Source organism: Nuphar pumila, chromosome 5, assembly GCF_984573655.1.
Source record: "Nuphar pumila chromosome 5, dmNupPumi1.hap1.1, whole genome shotgun sequence".
Taxonomy (NCBI): Eukaryota; Viridiplantae; Streptophyta; class Magnoliopsida; order Nymphaeales; family Nymphaeaceae; genus Nuphar; species Nuphar pumila.
Window position 1 is genome coordinate 20,085,178 of NC_143253.1, and position 17,474 is coordinate 20,102,651.

Genomic DNA, 17,474 nt, shown 5'->3' on the forward strand with positions numbered 1-17,474 from the left:
AAAAATCTTTGAACTTGCGAATCGAACTCGAGTCACTTGTCCGAGTCGTACCCTTATCCTTGTGACAGGCAATCTCATATCGCAACATTTTCTTCATTCTAGTTTTCATATTCTAATCCAACGTCCAAAATCTCCAAAGTCTCTAAACCATAAGTTTCGTATCTGGATCTCTAAGCTATCCGACCACCATCCAACCCATTGATGGCAGGTCGGATGTAGTTCAGACCCAGGTGAGTCCAAACTTGGATCTGTCTTTGGGTCCTTACCTGGGTCCTATCAAGTCTGTTATAAGAAAAACCATACCCTGGTCTTATAAGGATCACATGAACCAAACCTGGTTCATACCCGATAAAATAATAATTTGTATCATTTTTTATATTGAAAATTAATTGAAATTCGTTTCGGACTCAGGTCCGGTATGAAATTTCACAAACCGTACTTGGATCCGTTTACTAATAGAATTCTTTGAATTCGACCCGGTTTCTAATTGAACCTCTTTTTTTTATCACCAAACCCTGACCTTATATAGTTTGGTACAGGTCGGATCCGGGTCAAATAGATCCGTATCAAACCCGACTCATTGACACCCAACTACGCAGCACTCCTTGCAGCAAGCAACGGCTTCCCGACGGCTTCGGTTTGACCACTCTCTCTCTCTCTCTCTCTCTCTCTCTCTCTCCGTTGGCTGGGAGAACACCTCTAAATTTAGCGCCACTCTGCTAAATTTAGAGGGCTACCAAGAACGAGAGGCAATGGAGACTGCTCGTTTTTCTTCACCACCCTCCTTCCTCTTTCATTCTTTCGCCGAGTTCATGGTGGGATGCTCTTCCTCGCCTCGTTTCGGCTCGTGGGTACCCTTGTTTTGTTGGGGCGATTCTCTTCGAGGACTCACAGTATGGCGGCTCAGTTTGGCGGTTCGGCTGAGCCGGTAATGGTGGGTGATTCTGGGCATTGGATGTTTGTGATAGGAATCGCTCTGTTTTTCTTCAACCCTGTGGTTGGAACCACAGACGCCCATCATGGTAATGATGGTGATTGTATTTTTCATCCATGTCTATTCTTCTTCTTTTTGTTTTTTTTGAAAAGAATATCTATGTTTGTTGTATGCATTTTGTTTCTTTTTGGATGTTGTTGGAAGAAATATCATATATGTGCATTGTTTTTTTTTTTGCTTTTTATCAATATGGGTGGAGTGGTTTAGTCTTGGAAGTTGATTTCTGAAAGGGGACATGGTTGAATTGATTGGGGTTGTAACATGTTGTGCAAGGTATTTTGGTTTAGTTGGCTGGGTGATCCTTTATATTGGCACCTATCATTTTTAGCGTAATTCGAAAATCTACTCTACTGTATTGAGTTGTTTTAGAAATGCACCTAAATTTTGTTATGGTTAATCAGAAACCCACATACAATTTTGACATGGAGTTTGTAGCAGATCTGGATGACCTTTAAGATTTATTGATCTCTTTCTCTTTTTTCCTTCTAAGCTTGATTTTTCTTTCTTTTTTCATAAGCTGGACTAGTTTTTGGTGGTGAGGAAACTATGATAATCTAAATATCAATAGAGTTTAAGAATAAAGCAAAGCCAATAAAACTGAAAAAATGGTTCTTTTCTTTAAAAAAAAACAAAGCAATATTTTTTTTCTTACAAAAAAAAACAAAACTGAAAAAATGGAGGAATATCAAATCCATACTGACACAATTCATCAACCACCTGAACCAAGTTGGCATATAAGACCAGGAGCATATTCTAATTTTTGGAGGTAAAAATGTAATACTTTTGTGCTAACACAAATAGGTTAGTAGTATCTATGATTAATTTTAAAAAAAGTTTGTTTTTTATTTTCATAAACAAATACTGTGCCTTTTGTGAAAAATTTCAAATTTCAAATTATTAGGATTGTTTTGAATTATGGCAAAACGTCAGGTATCATTCTGCACATCCAGGATGCAATAAGGCCAACCTTAGTGTACCGTGCAATGGAAGTCTAGCTTACCCATGGTGTTTGCTTATTGCTATACAGTCACCTTGATTCCTAGAGGGTAGAATAGATTTCCTGGGAAAGAAAAAAAAGGTCATGATTGAAAACAGAGTTCTACGGCTGTTAAACTCTGAGACAGGTTGCTAGTTTGTTCATTCTTTTGACATTATAAATTGTTTCAGGTTCTTTCTCAGAAACAAACACATTTATTGAAAAGTTAGTGTTTTAGATGAGAGCAAGATGTCGATCATAGGATCACATGGTTATATGGATCTGCTAAATTTTGGATGGCCATAGTTTCTAATAGTCACACAGATTGGCCCTTAGAAAATTTTCATAAATTTTAGATATTGATTACCATCTATGTCACAAATATATGGTAGGAATCGACACATAACTCAAGTTCCACACGCATGTTCAATTTTTTTTTTTGAAAAATAGGACACAAGAACACATTTGTTTAAATTTTTAATCAATAAAACTATTGTGATATTTTAATATATAAAAAATGCATATTATTGAAATATTATAAAAATAATAATTAAAATATTAAAATAATATCTCGTACGTGTCATGGTCACGTCATAACATGTCAAATTAGTGTTGCCCATGACACTCTAAATGGCATGTCACTGTGACATAGATGACCATTCATTGATCAAACAGGTTCCATACTATGTCACACGGGTACAAGTGCGAGTACGTAGGGCATGACACAGTGATTTAAAAAAAAATTGCAGGTACGAGGACATTGATATATATATATATATATTGTTTGGACTTTGGATCGAGTTGGACCAGAGTTACCGAAAATGCCTAGGTAAGTGGGGAAGCGCGAAACATTGCGCTTCCGAAACGCGCGGGGAAGCACCATTTTTTTCGGAAGCACACTTTCCTTTTATGGGAAGCACACTTCCCTTTTATGGGAAGCGTGCTTCCCCCCTCACTTCCCCCATTTTTTCAATTTTTTTTTTGTACTTTTTTGTATTTTTTTCTCTTTTTTCGCTTCCCCCTCGCTTCCTAGGTCGCTTCTGAAACAATTCCTGATTTGCTCCTAAGTCGTCCCACGCTTCTCGCTTCCTAAAATTTTGAAAGTGCCTCACTTGTTGCTTCCGCTTCCCGTATCGCTTCTTGCTCCCGCTTCCTCAACTGGCAACCATGGGTTGGACTCAATCCATCTTGTATATATATAAAATGTGTTCTTTTTTTCTTTTTTAAAAGAAGGGGAGTTCTTTTTTTCTCTCTCTCCAACATCGATAAAAGAAGAAGAGGAAGAAGTATGCCCCCCTCCTCCTCTGTCTCTCCACCATTTTCTTTCTCCTCCTTGTTCATTTCTTCTTCTTCCTCTCTCTCTCTCGTCCTCCTCCTTCATTTCTTCTTCTTGAGAGAGAGAGGGGGAAACAAGAGGGAAAACCAGAGATAGAGAGAGGGGGAAATGAGAGAGGACGAGAGGGAGACCAAAATGGCCCCACCTCTTTGACCTTTCTTTGACCAAGGTCAAAAACCCTACAAAAAACAAGGTTTGGGTCGGGTATGGGTTGGACCTGACTCAGATCGGTGTGAGACCCGACCCAGGGTGTACTCGCAATGAGTCTGGTACTCATAACCATGTCTTGCCGTGTCAACACGGGTACGAGGTCCAATGGCATGTTTGTGTGACATAGGTTCCACAAGAATCAAATCCAACTACCACCATGGGGGTCACCCGCGTGGCCAGCGGGGTGGTTGTGAGGGTATTGAGATGAAGGTACCAGATCAAATCCCACTGCCGCACGGGTGTGTCCATAGCTTTCAGAGGTGGGCCACGTAAGGCAGGGTGGTCGTGCCCCCCCCCCCCTCCCGGTGTTTTCCTCGCTTATGCGAGGGTTCCTCATCATAAAAAAGAGAATCAAATCCAACTAAAAATGGGGGCTGTGCAAGGACCAAGAATGGAAGCCAATGTTGAGTCAAGCAACCAATTGATCAGACTGAGTGAGTTAAATGCATCCAATCTCAAACTTAAGCATGGGCACAGGCAAAGACAAGAGCAAATGCAATTAAGTAGGCAACAAAAGGCTGCACGACTAAAATTTTTGGATGTAAATTGAAATACATTTAATCAAGAACAAAATGGGCATATCATGATATGTGCTGGATGACAAAACAGCAAAACAGAAAAATCAAATACACTTAGGTGGTAGGTATTGAGCATATTAAATGAGAAACATTTCAGAAATGCAAACTATAAGTACCTAACAGGTAGTACAAGCATAACTTAGAGTTGCAGCACATAATTAAGAAACAATTTGAAGGCTATCTCAACAAGACATCTAACATGACCTTGGAAAAAACTAGAATGACCACAAGAGAACCTAGAAGCAACCCACCAACAGTTGCATTGTCATGGCCGGAAGGCATGGGAAGATGTTCAGCTGGCAGAGAGCACAGACTGAAACTGAAGGCACACCTGCTCTTATGCACGTCTCTGTTTCATCTGATTGGTTGAATATTTTCTAGTAGAAATTAATCTCTCATCAACATTGCAGAAATAGTAGTTTCTCTATGTATCTCTGTGTGTTCCTTTCACATTCTAAAGTTATGCTTCTTTGGCCTGAGATCGATTTTTCATACAATGTCCTAGACAACTGTCAATATTTTTCTCACAACTAGCGAGTGCACACTGCACAACTCTAGTAAGAATGGTAAATATTCTGGTGATCGTTCATTTCCTATGAACAGCATTTGTAGACATATTTACTTTATTATTGTCTTGCAGTGTCTGCCCTGAATGTGCTGTATAGCAGCTTAAACTCAGCTCCTCAATTGAAAGGTTGGAGTTCAGCTGGTGGTGATCCTTGTGGCGACTCATGGAAGGGAATCAAATGTTCTGGTTCTTCTGTCACTGAAATGTATCATGCTTCCTTGGACTATGGCTATTAATCTATTATGTACATTATGTTATTATTGAAATTTCATATCACTACTAAATTGGATGTTATTTTGGACAGAAATTTGTCAGGTCTTGGATTGACTGGGTCAATGGGATATCAACTGTCCAGCTTGACTTCTGTAACCTACTTGTGAGGCCCAGAACTCATAAAGAGGAAATCTTTTCTTATTCTTTTCATTTATTTGTCATGGATAAAAAACTTAGTCAAGTGATTTCTTTGTCATAGTACAGTGATTTGAGCAACAACAACCTTCATGGAGACATACCATACCAACTTCCACCAAATGCATTGCGTATGTAAGTTACCATCATCGCTTCATTGTTGTCCATTATCATTTACATGTTTGTCTCAAAGAAATTTTGAACTTTGAACACAAGGCTGCCACATGAGGCACCAAGTCATTTGAAGGTGTTCCTTCTCACATATGATGATCTTTCTTTGTTGCATGAATTGATTAAGTCTACTGTGGAGAATGGGACTCTAGCCAACTCAGGAAGCTTGCATAGGACTTGGTCGAATTTACCTGTCATGAGCATTAGTAGATTCTAGCCAACTCAGGATTTTAGATGTAAAATGTTGATGAGTTAGTAGTGAATTGCTGATCTAATAATGTTTTTCGAATTCTATTATTGGTGTATTTAATATGAAAACAGAAAGAATTTGTGTTTCATGCATTTGACTGGTGAAGTGTCTCAAGCTGACTGTGGGCCATGAGTCATGACACTGTTTCTGTTCAGTTTTCAGTGATGCAGTGTTTCATATTGATATTTTTCCATTTGATTGGCAGAAATCTGGCTAGAAATTCCTTCTCTGGTAGTGTACCTTATTCTATCTCTCAAATGACTGATCTTAAGTACCTGTAAGTAGAAATGCTGGAACCACCATTTTCCTGAGCTCTTTGTTTTGAACTGGCCCATTTTTATATGTTGAACTTTTGGTGATTGCAGAAATCTTGCTCATAATCAACTCAATGGGCAGCTAAGTGACATGTTTGGTCAACTTCAGAAACTTGAGTTGCTGTAAAAGTTTACCCTTTTCTCTTTTTCTTTTTATGTTTTGTGCAATTTCTTAGGGAATCAACTTACGAAGATATTCCAAAAACTAAATGTTTTCTTGCACTAGAGCAACTTCATGAAAATCTTGCAGGAATCAGATCACCTTTATGAAATTTGTGACTAGAGGCTAAACTAAGTGAAGCTTAAATAACCTTTCCAGATATCCATTTTTTGCATGTCTAATAATGATGATGTTCTCCAACTTTTTTGAAATTTTTAGGAGCATTAGTTAACTCCATACAAGGTCATCGTCTTTAGAAATTGGGTTATCCTGAGCCGTTTCTCTTCACCATGCAAAAAGAGATTGCACCATTGTCTTTTCAATTATGGATCAGTATCCATGTAGTACAAGCATGGGGTCACACAAAAATTCATCTACCCCTTAATCTCAAATTGATGCTTGGCAAAATGATGTTTGGAATTATTTCAAGCATCATACTACTAGCTTCATTTCCTCCTTAGTGTAGTAACTAAATCTTTAATTTTTATCCCTTGCATATGTATAAAGGAGTATTTTAATTGATTCTCTTCTTGGGAATTTAATGCAGAGATCTCTCGTTCAATAGTCTATCTGGTGATCTGCCTCATAGTTTTGGATCCCTCTCAAGCCTTGCCACTCTGTATGGAAACTTTGAATTGAATACATGTTATTTTTTGTTGTTTCCAGCTAATATTCCGTCTGCTTTGCTACAGGTATTTGCACAATAATCAGTTCACTGGTTCAATTAATGTTCTTGAAAATCTTCCATTAGATAATCTGTGAGTATGATGTGGGACATAATGTATTTAACTTTGCAAGCACCCTGTTCGTATGGAAGCTGGGAAGTAATAATGTTATTCTGTGCTTAATCTATGATAATTGGAATTAGCTTGGTAATGCTCTTGAGCGGTTACACTTTCTCCAACCTTCTATATTTGGCAGAATTTGCGCATGTCCGAACAGATATCAAATTCCTTGGCAACCTTGTTCCTTTTCCATATATCAAATTCCTTGGCAACCTTGGCTACTCCCACTCTGTGTGTGTGTGTGTGTATGAAATTCTGACATATTTAAGTGTATCTTTTTCTTCCTGTCTTATGACAACAACAAAAAAGAATCTCTTCTTTTGATATTTTATTTCAATTTTGTGTTGAGTGGAACACCCAGGTTGCTAATGTAATGCACGGCAGTTAGAATTCTGTCATGTTATGTCAATCAACAAGTAGGGCCATGGGGGCATTCTGTCTTTCTAGGAGAGGTGGACCAGCAGATAAGGAGAAAATTTCCTCAAGTAGATGGTCTCATTATGGAGAAATGGAAAGTAATTTTGGCATGAAATAGTTTTTCTATATATCTTGGGCCCCTAAAGATAAAATTTTCATCTGCTTGTCTGTCTTCAAAGGGCATTTGGGTGAGCCTTAGTAGCACATTTACTATTGGAAACGGAATGCATCTTTTGACATGCTTTCTCTGTGATATATTTTTTATAATGATTGTAAATCCACTATAGTATTTCAAAGTTTGGTACAAGAGAAAAATTTGGAAATTTGTGGTTTACTTCTTAACGTCTGCTAAAGGCTGTGGATCAAGAGAGTATCTTGTCTGTGTATCTGTGCATACATAAGCATGTAGATACACACACAAACTGATCTTCATTTGTTTTTATGTTGTAATATTTTTTAATAATGAATTTGTGTATTTGGATTTTTTTCCTTTTATGCTAGGAATGTTGAAAATAACCGTTTCAATGGATGGATACCGAATAACTTAAAGGATATACAAAATCTCAAGTATGCTCCCCCCTGAGCCCTGGGAAAAAATGTTTTCTAATGAAGCATGAGAATCATGTTACAGCCCTTCCTAATGCACATTTTGCTTTTGTTAGGACTGGTGGAAATTCATGGTCATCTGGTCCTGCTCCTCCTTCACCAAATACACCTTCAAACCAGAAAAATAAACATCACAAAAGCAACTCTTCTGAAAGTACAAAGGACTCAAAGAAAATTGTGCTTGTAGTGGTTATTATTGGAGCTGTGATAGGAGGATTGATACTTATTGGGATTATGGCAGCCTGGTTTTCCAGTAGATCACCGCATTATTTGGATGAAGAAAAAATGAGTAGCAGACATAACACTCCTTTAGTTTCTCAGGAGATCAAGGGTAATCATTTGTTTTTCATGGAACCTCATCTGTTATTCTGGATCCAGAAGGGTACCAGGTTTACCATCAACCTGGAAATATTAGTGTTCGGTGGCTCAAGCACTATGACCCTCTGTCCTTTTCAGCGTACAGTCTTATATAATTTGGAAAATTAAAACATGAGAAGCATTTTTGTGTGACTTGGACAAACCTCTGATTTGGACTTCTGACCTTGAAAATCAACAGCTAGGCTTTTCAATGATTCAATCTTTACCAGGATCATATTCCTTCAACGAATTGGATTCTTGGTAAATCTGAAAAAAACCATTTTCAAGGTCAAAAGAGTTGGTTGATTGTTATCTGAAGCTTTTCTAATGTCTTGGAAGTTATCCAAATGGTTGCTTTCCAGGCACATACAAGAGCTCATATGATAAAAGTAGTGCTTGTGCTTCCCATACACATTCCTTTTTTTTCCTGTACCAGATGATGGTGTATGATGCTTCTACCTGCTTTTCTTATAATCTTAAACTTCCATGTTTATGCTTTTTCCTTCTTGCAACTATTGTCTGGATCATGGTTTCATTGAAGACAAACAAGCATTAATTCTTATGTTGTTTATCTTATTACTCAATTAGTATGGATGATCTGACAATGGTCTAGATGGCAGTGCTTCATGTCGAGACACCTAGATTATTTGAATTGGTCTTTAGCTTCTAGACCAACCATCTGGATCTGGGTTTCAAAATAAGGGGTCTGTTTGGCTTTGTTTGGAGCATGACCAAATTCATGACACTTTGAGTAAGAAATGCTTTAATTCATGAGCTTGGTTATGTTGATGCCTAGAAGTCCTCACTGACTGCTCACAAATAATCAGTAACTAGCTGCATGGATCTTTTATTCTAACATTTGTGCTTGACATAATGTGCATGTTAATTTTGAAGTGATGTTCATATAGATCTTGTGACTTGTGCTGTAGCCAACTTGTATCCAGAGTTTAAAATGACAGAGTCTTCCTCTTCATTCCATGTGAAGTCATTGCAAACATCCCCATCCATGGGACTTAAACCTCCACCATCAGATAGATACAAGTCGTTTAACGAAAATGACTTTGTAAACAAAATGAACTCTAGAAGAAGTAATGGTCCTATAACGGCAACAAGGTACTCTTTAGCGGAACTTCAGATGGCTTCAGGAAGCTTTGGTAAAGATCATCTTGTTGGTGAGGGAAATCTCGGACAAGTTTTCAAGGCCAAATATGTTGACGGAAAGGTATGCCTTGTTTTGGATGATTATTTGCCTTGTCCCATGCATGTGCACTACAGTTCCAGCTATGCGATATGTATAATTTCCTAAAAGGAGTTGAACTGCCTTTCAAGGATTACTAGAAATGTACTGGGGCATAAAAATAAATTTCATTCATACCTTTTGGAACTCTTGGTGTTAACTAGTTGAGTTGAATCTCTGCTGGGTCCTACACTTTTGGATCCTTGTTTCCATCCAAATTTTGGGTCTGTGTTTTTGCATAAAGGATTATATAATCTTAGTTGAAAATTCCTGTCCTCAACTCAACAAAGATTCAGGTCATAGAGACTACCCTTCATTGTCAATGTTGAGTCTTCATACTTCTCAGAGTGCTTGCAAAAAATTCTTGACAAGAACTCAGTCATGTCGATTACAGTGCTGAACCTATTCTTTTCACAATGACAATTTGTCAAGAATAAAAATTCCTCAGTACCTGTTTGGCATCAAAGTAAAATAAGTTGAAGCTCATGAGCTGTAGTATGTCAGTCACTTGTAAGAAAATATAGCTCATGAACCTGTTTCATGTGATGCCCAAATTTGTGTGTTATTTGTGTTTGTGAATTATCAAATATGTTTTCTTGGCCACTTTTTTTCCATGAAGGATGGGGAAACCACCGTCAGGATCAAAGTAGTCGCACTGGCTAAGCCTACCGTACTTACGGTTGCTTTCCCGATGGTGTAAACCCGTGGCACATCCCTTGCCCCCAGGGAGTTGCCTGGCAAAGGCTTATCCATTGCCCTTATTAATGCAAGGGGTTTTCCACTCATAGGAATGGAACCCTGACCACCCATCAAGTGGCCACTTATGGCTCATATGTAATTGTCTTTTTAATATTGATAACTCTTTATGATTTTACCACCTACCTTAAATACAATAAACAATTTCAGGTTCTAGCTGTCAAGAAGTTAGATATTGCAGCTTTCCAAGATGATAATTCAGAAGAGTTCATGGAGATGGTCTCGGAAATATCTCGGCTACACCATCCAAACATCACAGAACTTGTTGGTTACTGTTCGGAGCGTGGTCAGAATCTACTTGTGTATGAGTTCCTGAGAAATGGATCACTTCATGAATTTTTGCATCTATCAGATGACTATAGTAAGCCATTGACTTGGAACACTCGAGTTAGGATTGCTCTTGGGACAGCTCGAGCCGTTGAGTAAGTCCATCACCATCACCTTCAAGGCCAAGTTGCTATATAAATATATACAATATAGTTAAAATTCGGAAATGATTTGCCAGTATAAATTATAAACCAATCTTCATGAACACTAATTGCAGTATCATCATTGAATATAGTGCATTATCATGGCCTTCATCTCAGCAAATCATTATGATCTTTGTGGTGCCAATTAGACTGCATTTGAACAGTTAGCCAGTCTTTTCTCCTGTATAAATTTGAATATAACTTTGGTTTGGTTTGCTATTATGAATTTACTACATCCTAAACTTTCAGCTATGTAGTATGGAATTACTATTCATCTTTATTGTACTGAGCATCGTTTTTCATTTTTGAACTTGAAACTTTGAATAAGCTCTTTATTTCCATTTTCATATGATATACTTCCTATTTGGTATTCTTAGCTACCATTTAAATCGTCTATAGTTTTCTTTCGTTTTAAGCACCTGGCTTTTTGTTTTTTATAATGTCTCAAAATTTGTTACTTGTGACATATCTTAGGTACCTACATGAAGTGTGTTCCCCATCCGTCATTCATAAAGACATCAAGTCTGCCAACATTTTACTGGATTCTGAGCTGAATGCTCACCTCTCTGATTGTGGTTTTACTGCATTTTATCAGGTTTGGACACTTGACAAATCATTTTACTATCGAGCAGTTTCTCCCCACTAACTCAAGTTTTTATCTTCATAGAATTTGAATCAAAATCTGGGAGCTGGATACATTGCACCTGAGTGCACCACACCAGCAGCATATACTTTGAAGAGTGATGTCTACAGTTTTGGGGTGGTAATGTTGGAACTTTTGACGGGTCGGAAGCCATTTGACAGGTGAATAACCTGCAATTCTTTTATGAAATTCAGTTCCAGAGATCTATTCCTGATCATTTTACTTGCAAAAGGGTCAAATTTTGTTGTTTAACTATGTCCATCTTAATTATCATATTTTTGGTGGAACCACATCTAAGGATATTGTTTTGCAGTTCAAAATCAAGATCAGAACAGTCATTAGTTAGGTGGGCCACACCTCAGCTCCATGACATTGATGCCTTAGCAAAGATGGTGGACCCTGCATTACGGGGACTTTACCCTCCCAAGTCCCTTTCACGATTTGCTGATGTGATCGCGCTCTGTGTTCAGGTAGAACCTACTTCAAGCTAAGTGATGTATTCTTCATATTTTTCCATGTCTTATAGTTCACTGAAATGGTTTATGTACTATTGCTATAAATAAGATCACATGCACTAACTTGTTACCAATTTTTTCCAATCACCTTTACAATTTCATTTCCAAAGACTGAACATTTAAATACTTCTCCTTGCAGCCAGAGCCAGAGTTCCGGCCACCAATGTCTGAGGTTGTTCAGGCTCTTGTTCGGTTAGTCCAGCGCACAAGCATGAACAAGAGAACCTCTATAGATGAATCTGGTGCCTCACATAGGACATCTGATGCAAGTAACTCAGACTATCCATATTGTTGAAATGTTTAGTATGCTTCCAGTCAATCTTGGATTCAAAATTTTCTTGTCCTTTTCTTTTCTTCTAGTTTTAGAAGTTGAGAAATTTGGAGACGGGGAATTGATCCCTTTGTCCAATACTTCTTTCCTTTTTTCATGACATTGGATTGTAGAAAATTCCCCAGTGCATGGATGGATTGCTGTATACTATGTGATAGGAAACGTGTACCATGTATCAGAGAGCACAAGTGAAAGCTTATCATATTCTGCATGTAGACATTAAGATGTATGAGAAACAACCTACTCTTTTTTGCTGATGGTTTTGGCTGGTGGAATCATTTGATACAAGAGAAAGATTGCCTACATGAATCATGTTTTTCATCAAGTGAAGATCCTGTATAATTGATAACAAATACAATACCCACTAAAATCACAATGTATAAAATGAAAGTGGTGAAAAAGGAAGTGCATGAATTTCCAGAGTACTCTAAGAAGACTATAATGCTTATTGGTGGTAATGGATTTGACAATTGAATCCTAGGGATGCCATTTAGATTGTATTTGTTGTAAGGAGATGATGTCTTTCTTCAAGTTCTTGTACATATTATACTGCAGTTGACACTCCAATGTCGAGCCTGATTTTGCAACTTCATTGAAGATACAAACAATTAATTCATATTTATCTTTTTGATAGATAGTTTCACAGTTATTTTTTAAATTTTCTAAAAGATAACCCCAGGCTTAATATGAAAGGTCATTAAAAGGGTTTCAAAGATGATTTTTTCCTCAACCATGCCTTGAGCTTACCAGAAATGGGCAGAGATATAAGCAAGCATCTAAGTCGAACTGTTACATGGAGGTCCACCTACTGAATGTTACTAGGAAACTCGTGTTTGCTCCTTCAATTCCTTACTAGAGCAGTGGAGCACAAAATTTCATCACATCATGAATTTTTTGAGTGACCTTATGTCCGGAAACATTTCTGTTTCAGAAACAGTAATAAGTATACATTTTCCTTCTCGTTCTGGTTTGTAGTAAAATATCTTATTGATTAATAAATTTTGTCCCAACACAATGTAGGCCGCATATAATGATGATAGATATGAAGGGCATTAGGCCTTCTGGGGAATGCTTTTTCCCTCTGAGACACGGTACTTGGTGCCTAACCTTTTTATCATGTTCTTGAGCAACTTCCTCGTAATCTTCCCTGATGGTGACTTCGGAATTGTTTCTACAAAGTGTACCACTCTCACTCTTTTATAAGATGCTACATTGGAAGCAACATACTTCATTATGTCGTCTTCACTCTCCTCTGATTTTGGTGCCATTACAACGCATGCTGCTGGTATTTCCCCTGCTTCTTCATCAGGCAGCCTAATGATCAACAGAACAGAAATATCATTGATGTTGTCTTATTAGCAAAGAGTAAGATATTGTATCAAGAAAAATAAGCTACATACGGAACAACTGCAACATCTTCCACTGAAGGATGAGAAAGAAGTATGGCTTCTAATTCTGCTGGAGCAACCTAAGTTCAAAATCTTCATAATTAGTCAGTTAAGAGAACTTTTAAACAGAGGATTCATCATCAATTATGCATGAGGGTTCATGATTGAGTTCATGAGTGGTTGGGTTTCTAGGCTTCTAACTTACTGCAAGGGTGGGCATATAACATAAACTCTCAATGGCTAACCATTTTATATAATATCAAGCTTTTGGTGAGGTAACTGAAACTTGATAATAACAAAGCAGTTAGGCTCTAAAAATTCCAAATCAAGATTCTGTACAGTTTATTACACATCATCAACTTTTCTTTACGTATTACTAAGTTCATAGCAAGTGTGTGCAGGCAATCATGGACTTCTGGTAAGATCTGTAACACTTGATAGTTTTCCAAGTAGTTGCGATCTTAATTGGTATAGACCTGTCTTTTAAGTCACTGCTGTTCACGTAAATTTAGTTTTAGCAGGCTATTCTCAATCCTATGCAAGTGTCTTAGAAGCTTTTGCAGTAATGAGTATATAAGATCTTCTTGAGAAAGATCATTGTTGCTTGTGAATATTTAATTGATCTTTAATGTAATTTATACATTACTTCACCTTGCTGACAATCGTCAACAATTATAAATATTTTGAATCTAAAATAAAGGCAGTAATGAAGTGCTCCCATGTGCATAAAGATGGTTGGTATTTCACAAAGTTACGAGAAAAGTTATTGTTCATCTTGGGAAAAAGTGATTTTCTCCTTGGCATGTGGAGATGTACCACTGGTGGATTGCTTTTGAAATGCAAAAATCATACAATAAACCTTTTAATAACTAATACTACCATTATTTAGGAAGACAAAAGTAAAATGACCTCAGATACCTGGAAGCCTTTATATTTGATCAATTCCTTGATGCGATCAACAATGAAGATGTCTCCATCATCATCTATATATCCAATGTCACCAGTGTGGAGCCATCCCTGTGAATCAATAGTCTGCTCTGTTGCTTCCTTATTCTTATAATAACCTTACATGTGTGAAAAATATTTAGATTAGCAACTTTAAAGGTTCAGGTGGCTCAAACCAAATTCTTATGGGGTTCAGAAGGTGCCATATATATTGCAAACATGCTAAATGAAATGTGCTAAACACACACACACACACACACACAAGGAGAGGCTTGCATAGACTCATGCAAACTTGGACTATAGTGGTTTTAGAGAGACAGCTCAAAGTGGATGGATGTCAAAGGTAGGACATTAGTTGACTCTGGCTAACTAACTCATTAGTCTGGTCAGATGCCAACTGAGTCAAGTCAGAATTCCACTTGGGCTGGTTTGCTAGTCAACCGGAAATCTAATCGAAGAGATTAAAATTTTGTTAGAGATAATGCGAGCCATCAATTAGTGGTGTTCATGGTGATGATGATAACCATACATACCTTTCATCACACATTTGCTTCTAACACAAATTTCTCCCATTGTGTTCTTGGGGAGAGATCTTCCTGTATCAGAATCTATGAATTTGACCTCCAAGTTGGGCAATATGAATCCTACTGAGTTTCTCTTTGCGTTTCTCCTTCCATGGGATGGATCACAGTGAGTAAGAGTGATGCAACTGTGCTCTGTCAGCCCATATGCCTGCACAAGAAAAAAACGTCATTTAAAGGTTGTTGGATCTGGACCAGGGTCTGATATAACCTATGAAAACTGCATCCAGGTCCAGATCTGATTAAATTTGAATCTTGCAAAGTATATTTTCCTGTGGTCAATGAAACAGACAGTTACTTAATGGGGCCCATGTTTTTCATATGAAAACATGGTCACCCCCTCCCCTGAGGAAGCACTTTCACACAAAATTTGTGAGTTTTGCATGTTTCTCATGAAACAAGAATTGCGGAACCGCCCTTGAAACAACCGAGCCCTAAGAATCAAGCTGGATCTGGTCAAGAACCAGCCAACGTTTTGAAATCCCAGTTTATTACCTCCTGCACTTCAACTCCAGGAAACTTCTCTTCAAATGCCCTAAGCAACTCAGTCGCGAGTGGCGCTGCTGCAGTCATGATGGCCTTGAGCTTCAGTTGCTTCAGGTTGAACTCTTCGACCACTGGATTCTTCACCAACATGAGAATGATTGGCGGCACTACGGTGCAAAGTTCACTTCATACTGTATCAGTGCATTCAGGAAGGTCCTCAGTTCAAACCTAGACATGGCCACCACCTTCCCTTTGTTCCTTAGTGTTGCACAGCATATCCCCATTATCCCATAGATGTGGAAGAATGACATCAATCCCAATAGTGTACCTCCCTATCATCTCTGCGGGCACAACACAGATTGGCTATATTCCGATTTGTCAGCATCACGCCCTTTGACGTGCCGGTAGTGCCAGAAGAGTACGGCAGTGCACATAGATCCTCTGGCATTATCACGTCCGTATCATCAACTGCCTGAACTTAGGGATGGCAGTGGGGTGGGGCGGGGGACAAGGCCTCCACCCCCGCTCCGCCTCAAGATTAGAACCTCCATCGCCGGCAGGGATGGATTTTAACCTCCACCCCCGCCTTCATCCCCGTTTCATGTCCTCCATCCCCGGTTCAAACGGGGATGAGGCGGGGCGGGGAAAAGGGTACATCCATCCCTGCCTCCATCCCCGAACGGGGATGGATTTTAACCTTCGTCCCCGCCTCCATCCCCGTTTCATACCCTTCATTCCCGGTCCAAACGGGGCGAGGCGGGACGGGCCCCGCTTTCCCCCATTCCACTGCCATCCCTACCTGAACTACCATTTGATGGATAAGACTTTCCTGTGCCTTATCGCCATTAGATGTGAACTCAGTTTTCTTAGCAAGCATGGGACTATTGACATGGCTGCCGCTACTTATGATATCTTCATAGGAAATGTCACCAGATGCGAGATTAGATTCGCAGATGATTACTTTTGGATTCTTGAGATTCACAACTTTCTCATAAGATGCCTCATTTGCGACAAGAAGACAGGCTTCAGAATCAGTGGCCTGCTTGAGGATCTCTGACTGATGAGCCCCCGGCTTCACGCCGGAGAAGACTCCGCCAGCTGACATGATGCTTAGGGCAACGGCAGGGTATTCTGCTATGTTAGGGAGTACCACCAGGACCACATTACCCTTCTTGATCCGAAATTCAGACTTGAGAGCAGGACTAAAGGAGTTGATGTGGTGGATGAGTTGAGAATACGTGAGTTGCTTCCCTGTGAGGGCCTCAACAATGGCAACGTTGTCTGTATAGAGGTGTACATCCTGGAAGATGAATTCCGGCAAGGTGAGGTTCTCCGGCACTGGAACTGCCGGAAATTGGCTCCTGAATATGTGTTCTTCTTCTATGTGATTCTCCATTTGGGTTGTCTATAATGAGAAGTGTATGAGGAAGGGAAATATAAATATATTTTTCTTTTCATGTGATTGGATAGCTTATTGTTTGATCATCAACCTTGCATGGACTTGGACGTAGGTGAGTTTCAAGGGGCAAGAGAGCAAGGGAAAATTGGTGAAAATATTTGTTTGGTAGATGGAAAGGGGTTGAATCATGCCATTATCAACTGAGTGATCCATGTCAGCACACATTGGAACGGATCCACAAAATGTTTTCGGGACCCAATCAGCACACATTGGAACCGATCCACCCAATGTTGACGAGGAAGCGCCCACACCTATTTTAGCTTGGTAGGATGCATATAGGAATAGACATCGGGTTGGGTATCCAATGAGTTTTTGAGTATCTGAACCAGATCGGGCAAAACCAGGCCGGACCCAGGTCCAGGTGAAAGGAGAATACCTATGAAGTCTGGCTGGGCAGACTTAGCCAAGCCTGGTCTTGCTGTCCCTGTATATGGGATACCTGGTTCAACAAGGGTCTGGTTAGGTTGTGGGCTTTAGGAGTTCCAGGCCTTGCTTAAGTGCCTGCCTATGTGACAGAAGCTAATCACATGATG

At 39.0% G+C, this 17,474-nt stretch overlaps 1 protein-coding gene and 1 pseudogene across 1 annotated transcript; one reads left to right on the forward strand and one right to left on the reverse strand.

Moving 5' to 3' along the window:
- Nucleotides 1-895: 895 nt before the first annotated feature.
- Nucleotides 896-12,357, forward strand: LOC149837033 (protein STRUBBELIG-RECEPTOR FAMILY 5-like). Its single transcript, XM_090007952.1, has 16 exons — nucleotides 896-1,022; nucleotides 4,735-4,867; nucleotides 4,967-5,038; nucleotides 5,140-5,205; nucleotides 5,697-5,768; nucleotides 5,857-5,928; nucleotides 6,513-6,584; nucleotides 6,658-6,723; nucleotides 7,669-7,734; nucleotides 7,830-8,104; nucleotides 9,060-9,352; nucleotides 10,274-10,545; nucleotides 11,068-11,188; nucleotides 11,261-11,397; nucleotides 11,550-11,706; nucleotides 11,891-12,357. Exons 1-16 carry the CDS (start codon nucleotides 896-898, stop codon nucleotides 12,044-12,046), a joined length of 2,157 nt encoding a protein of 718 aa, XP_089864078.1. The 3' UTR covers nucleotides 12,047-12,357.
- Nucleotides 12,358-12,993: 636 nt separating this feature from the next.
- On the reverse strand, nucleotides 12,994-16,878 carry LOC149837034 (4-coumarate--CoA ligase-like 1; annotated as a pseudogene).
- Nucleotides 16,879-17,474: the final 596 nt, after the last annotated feature.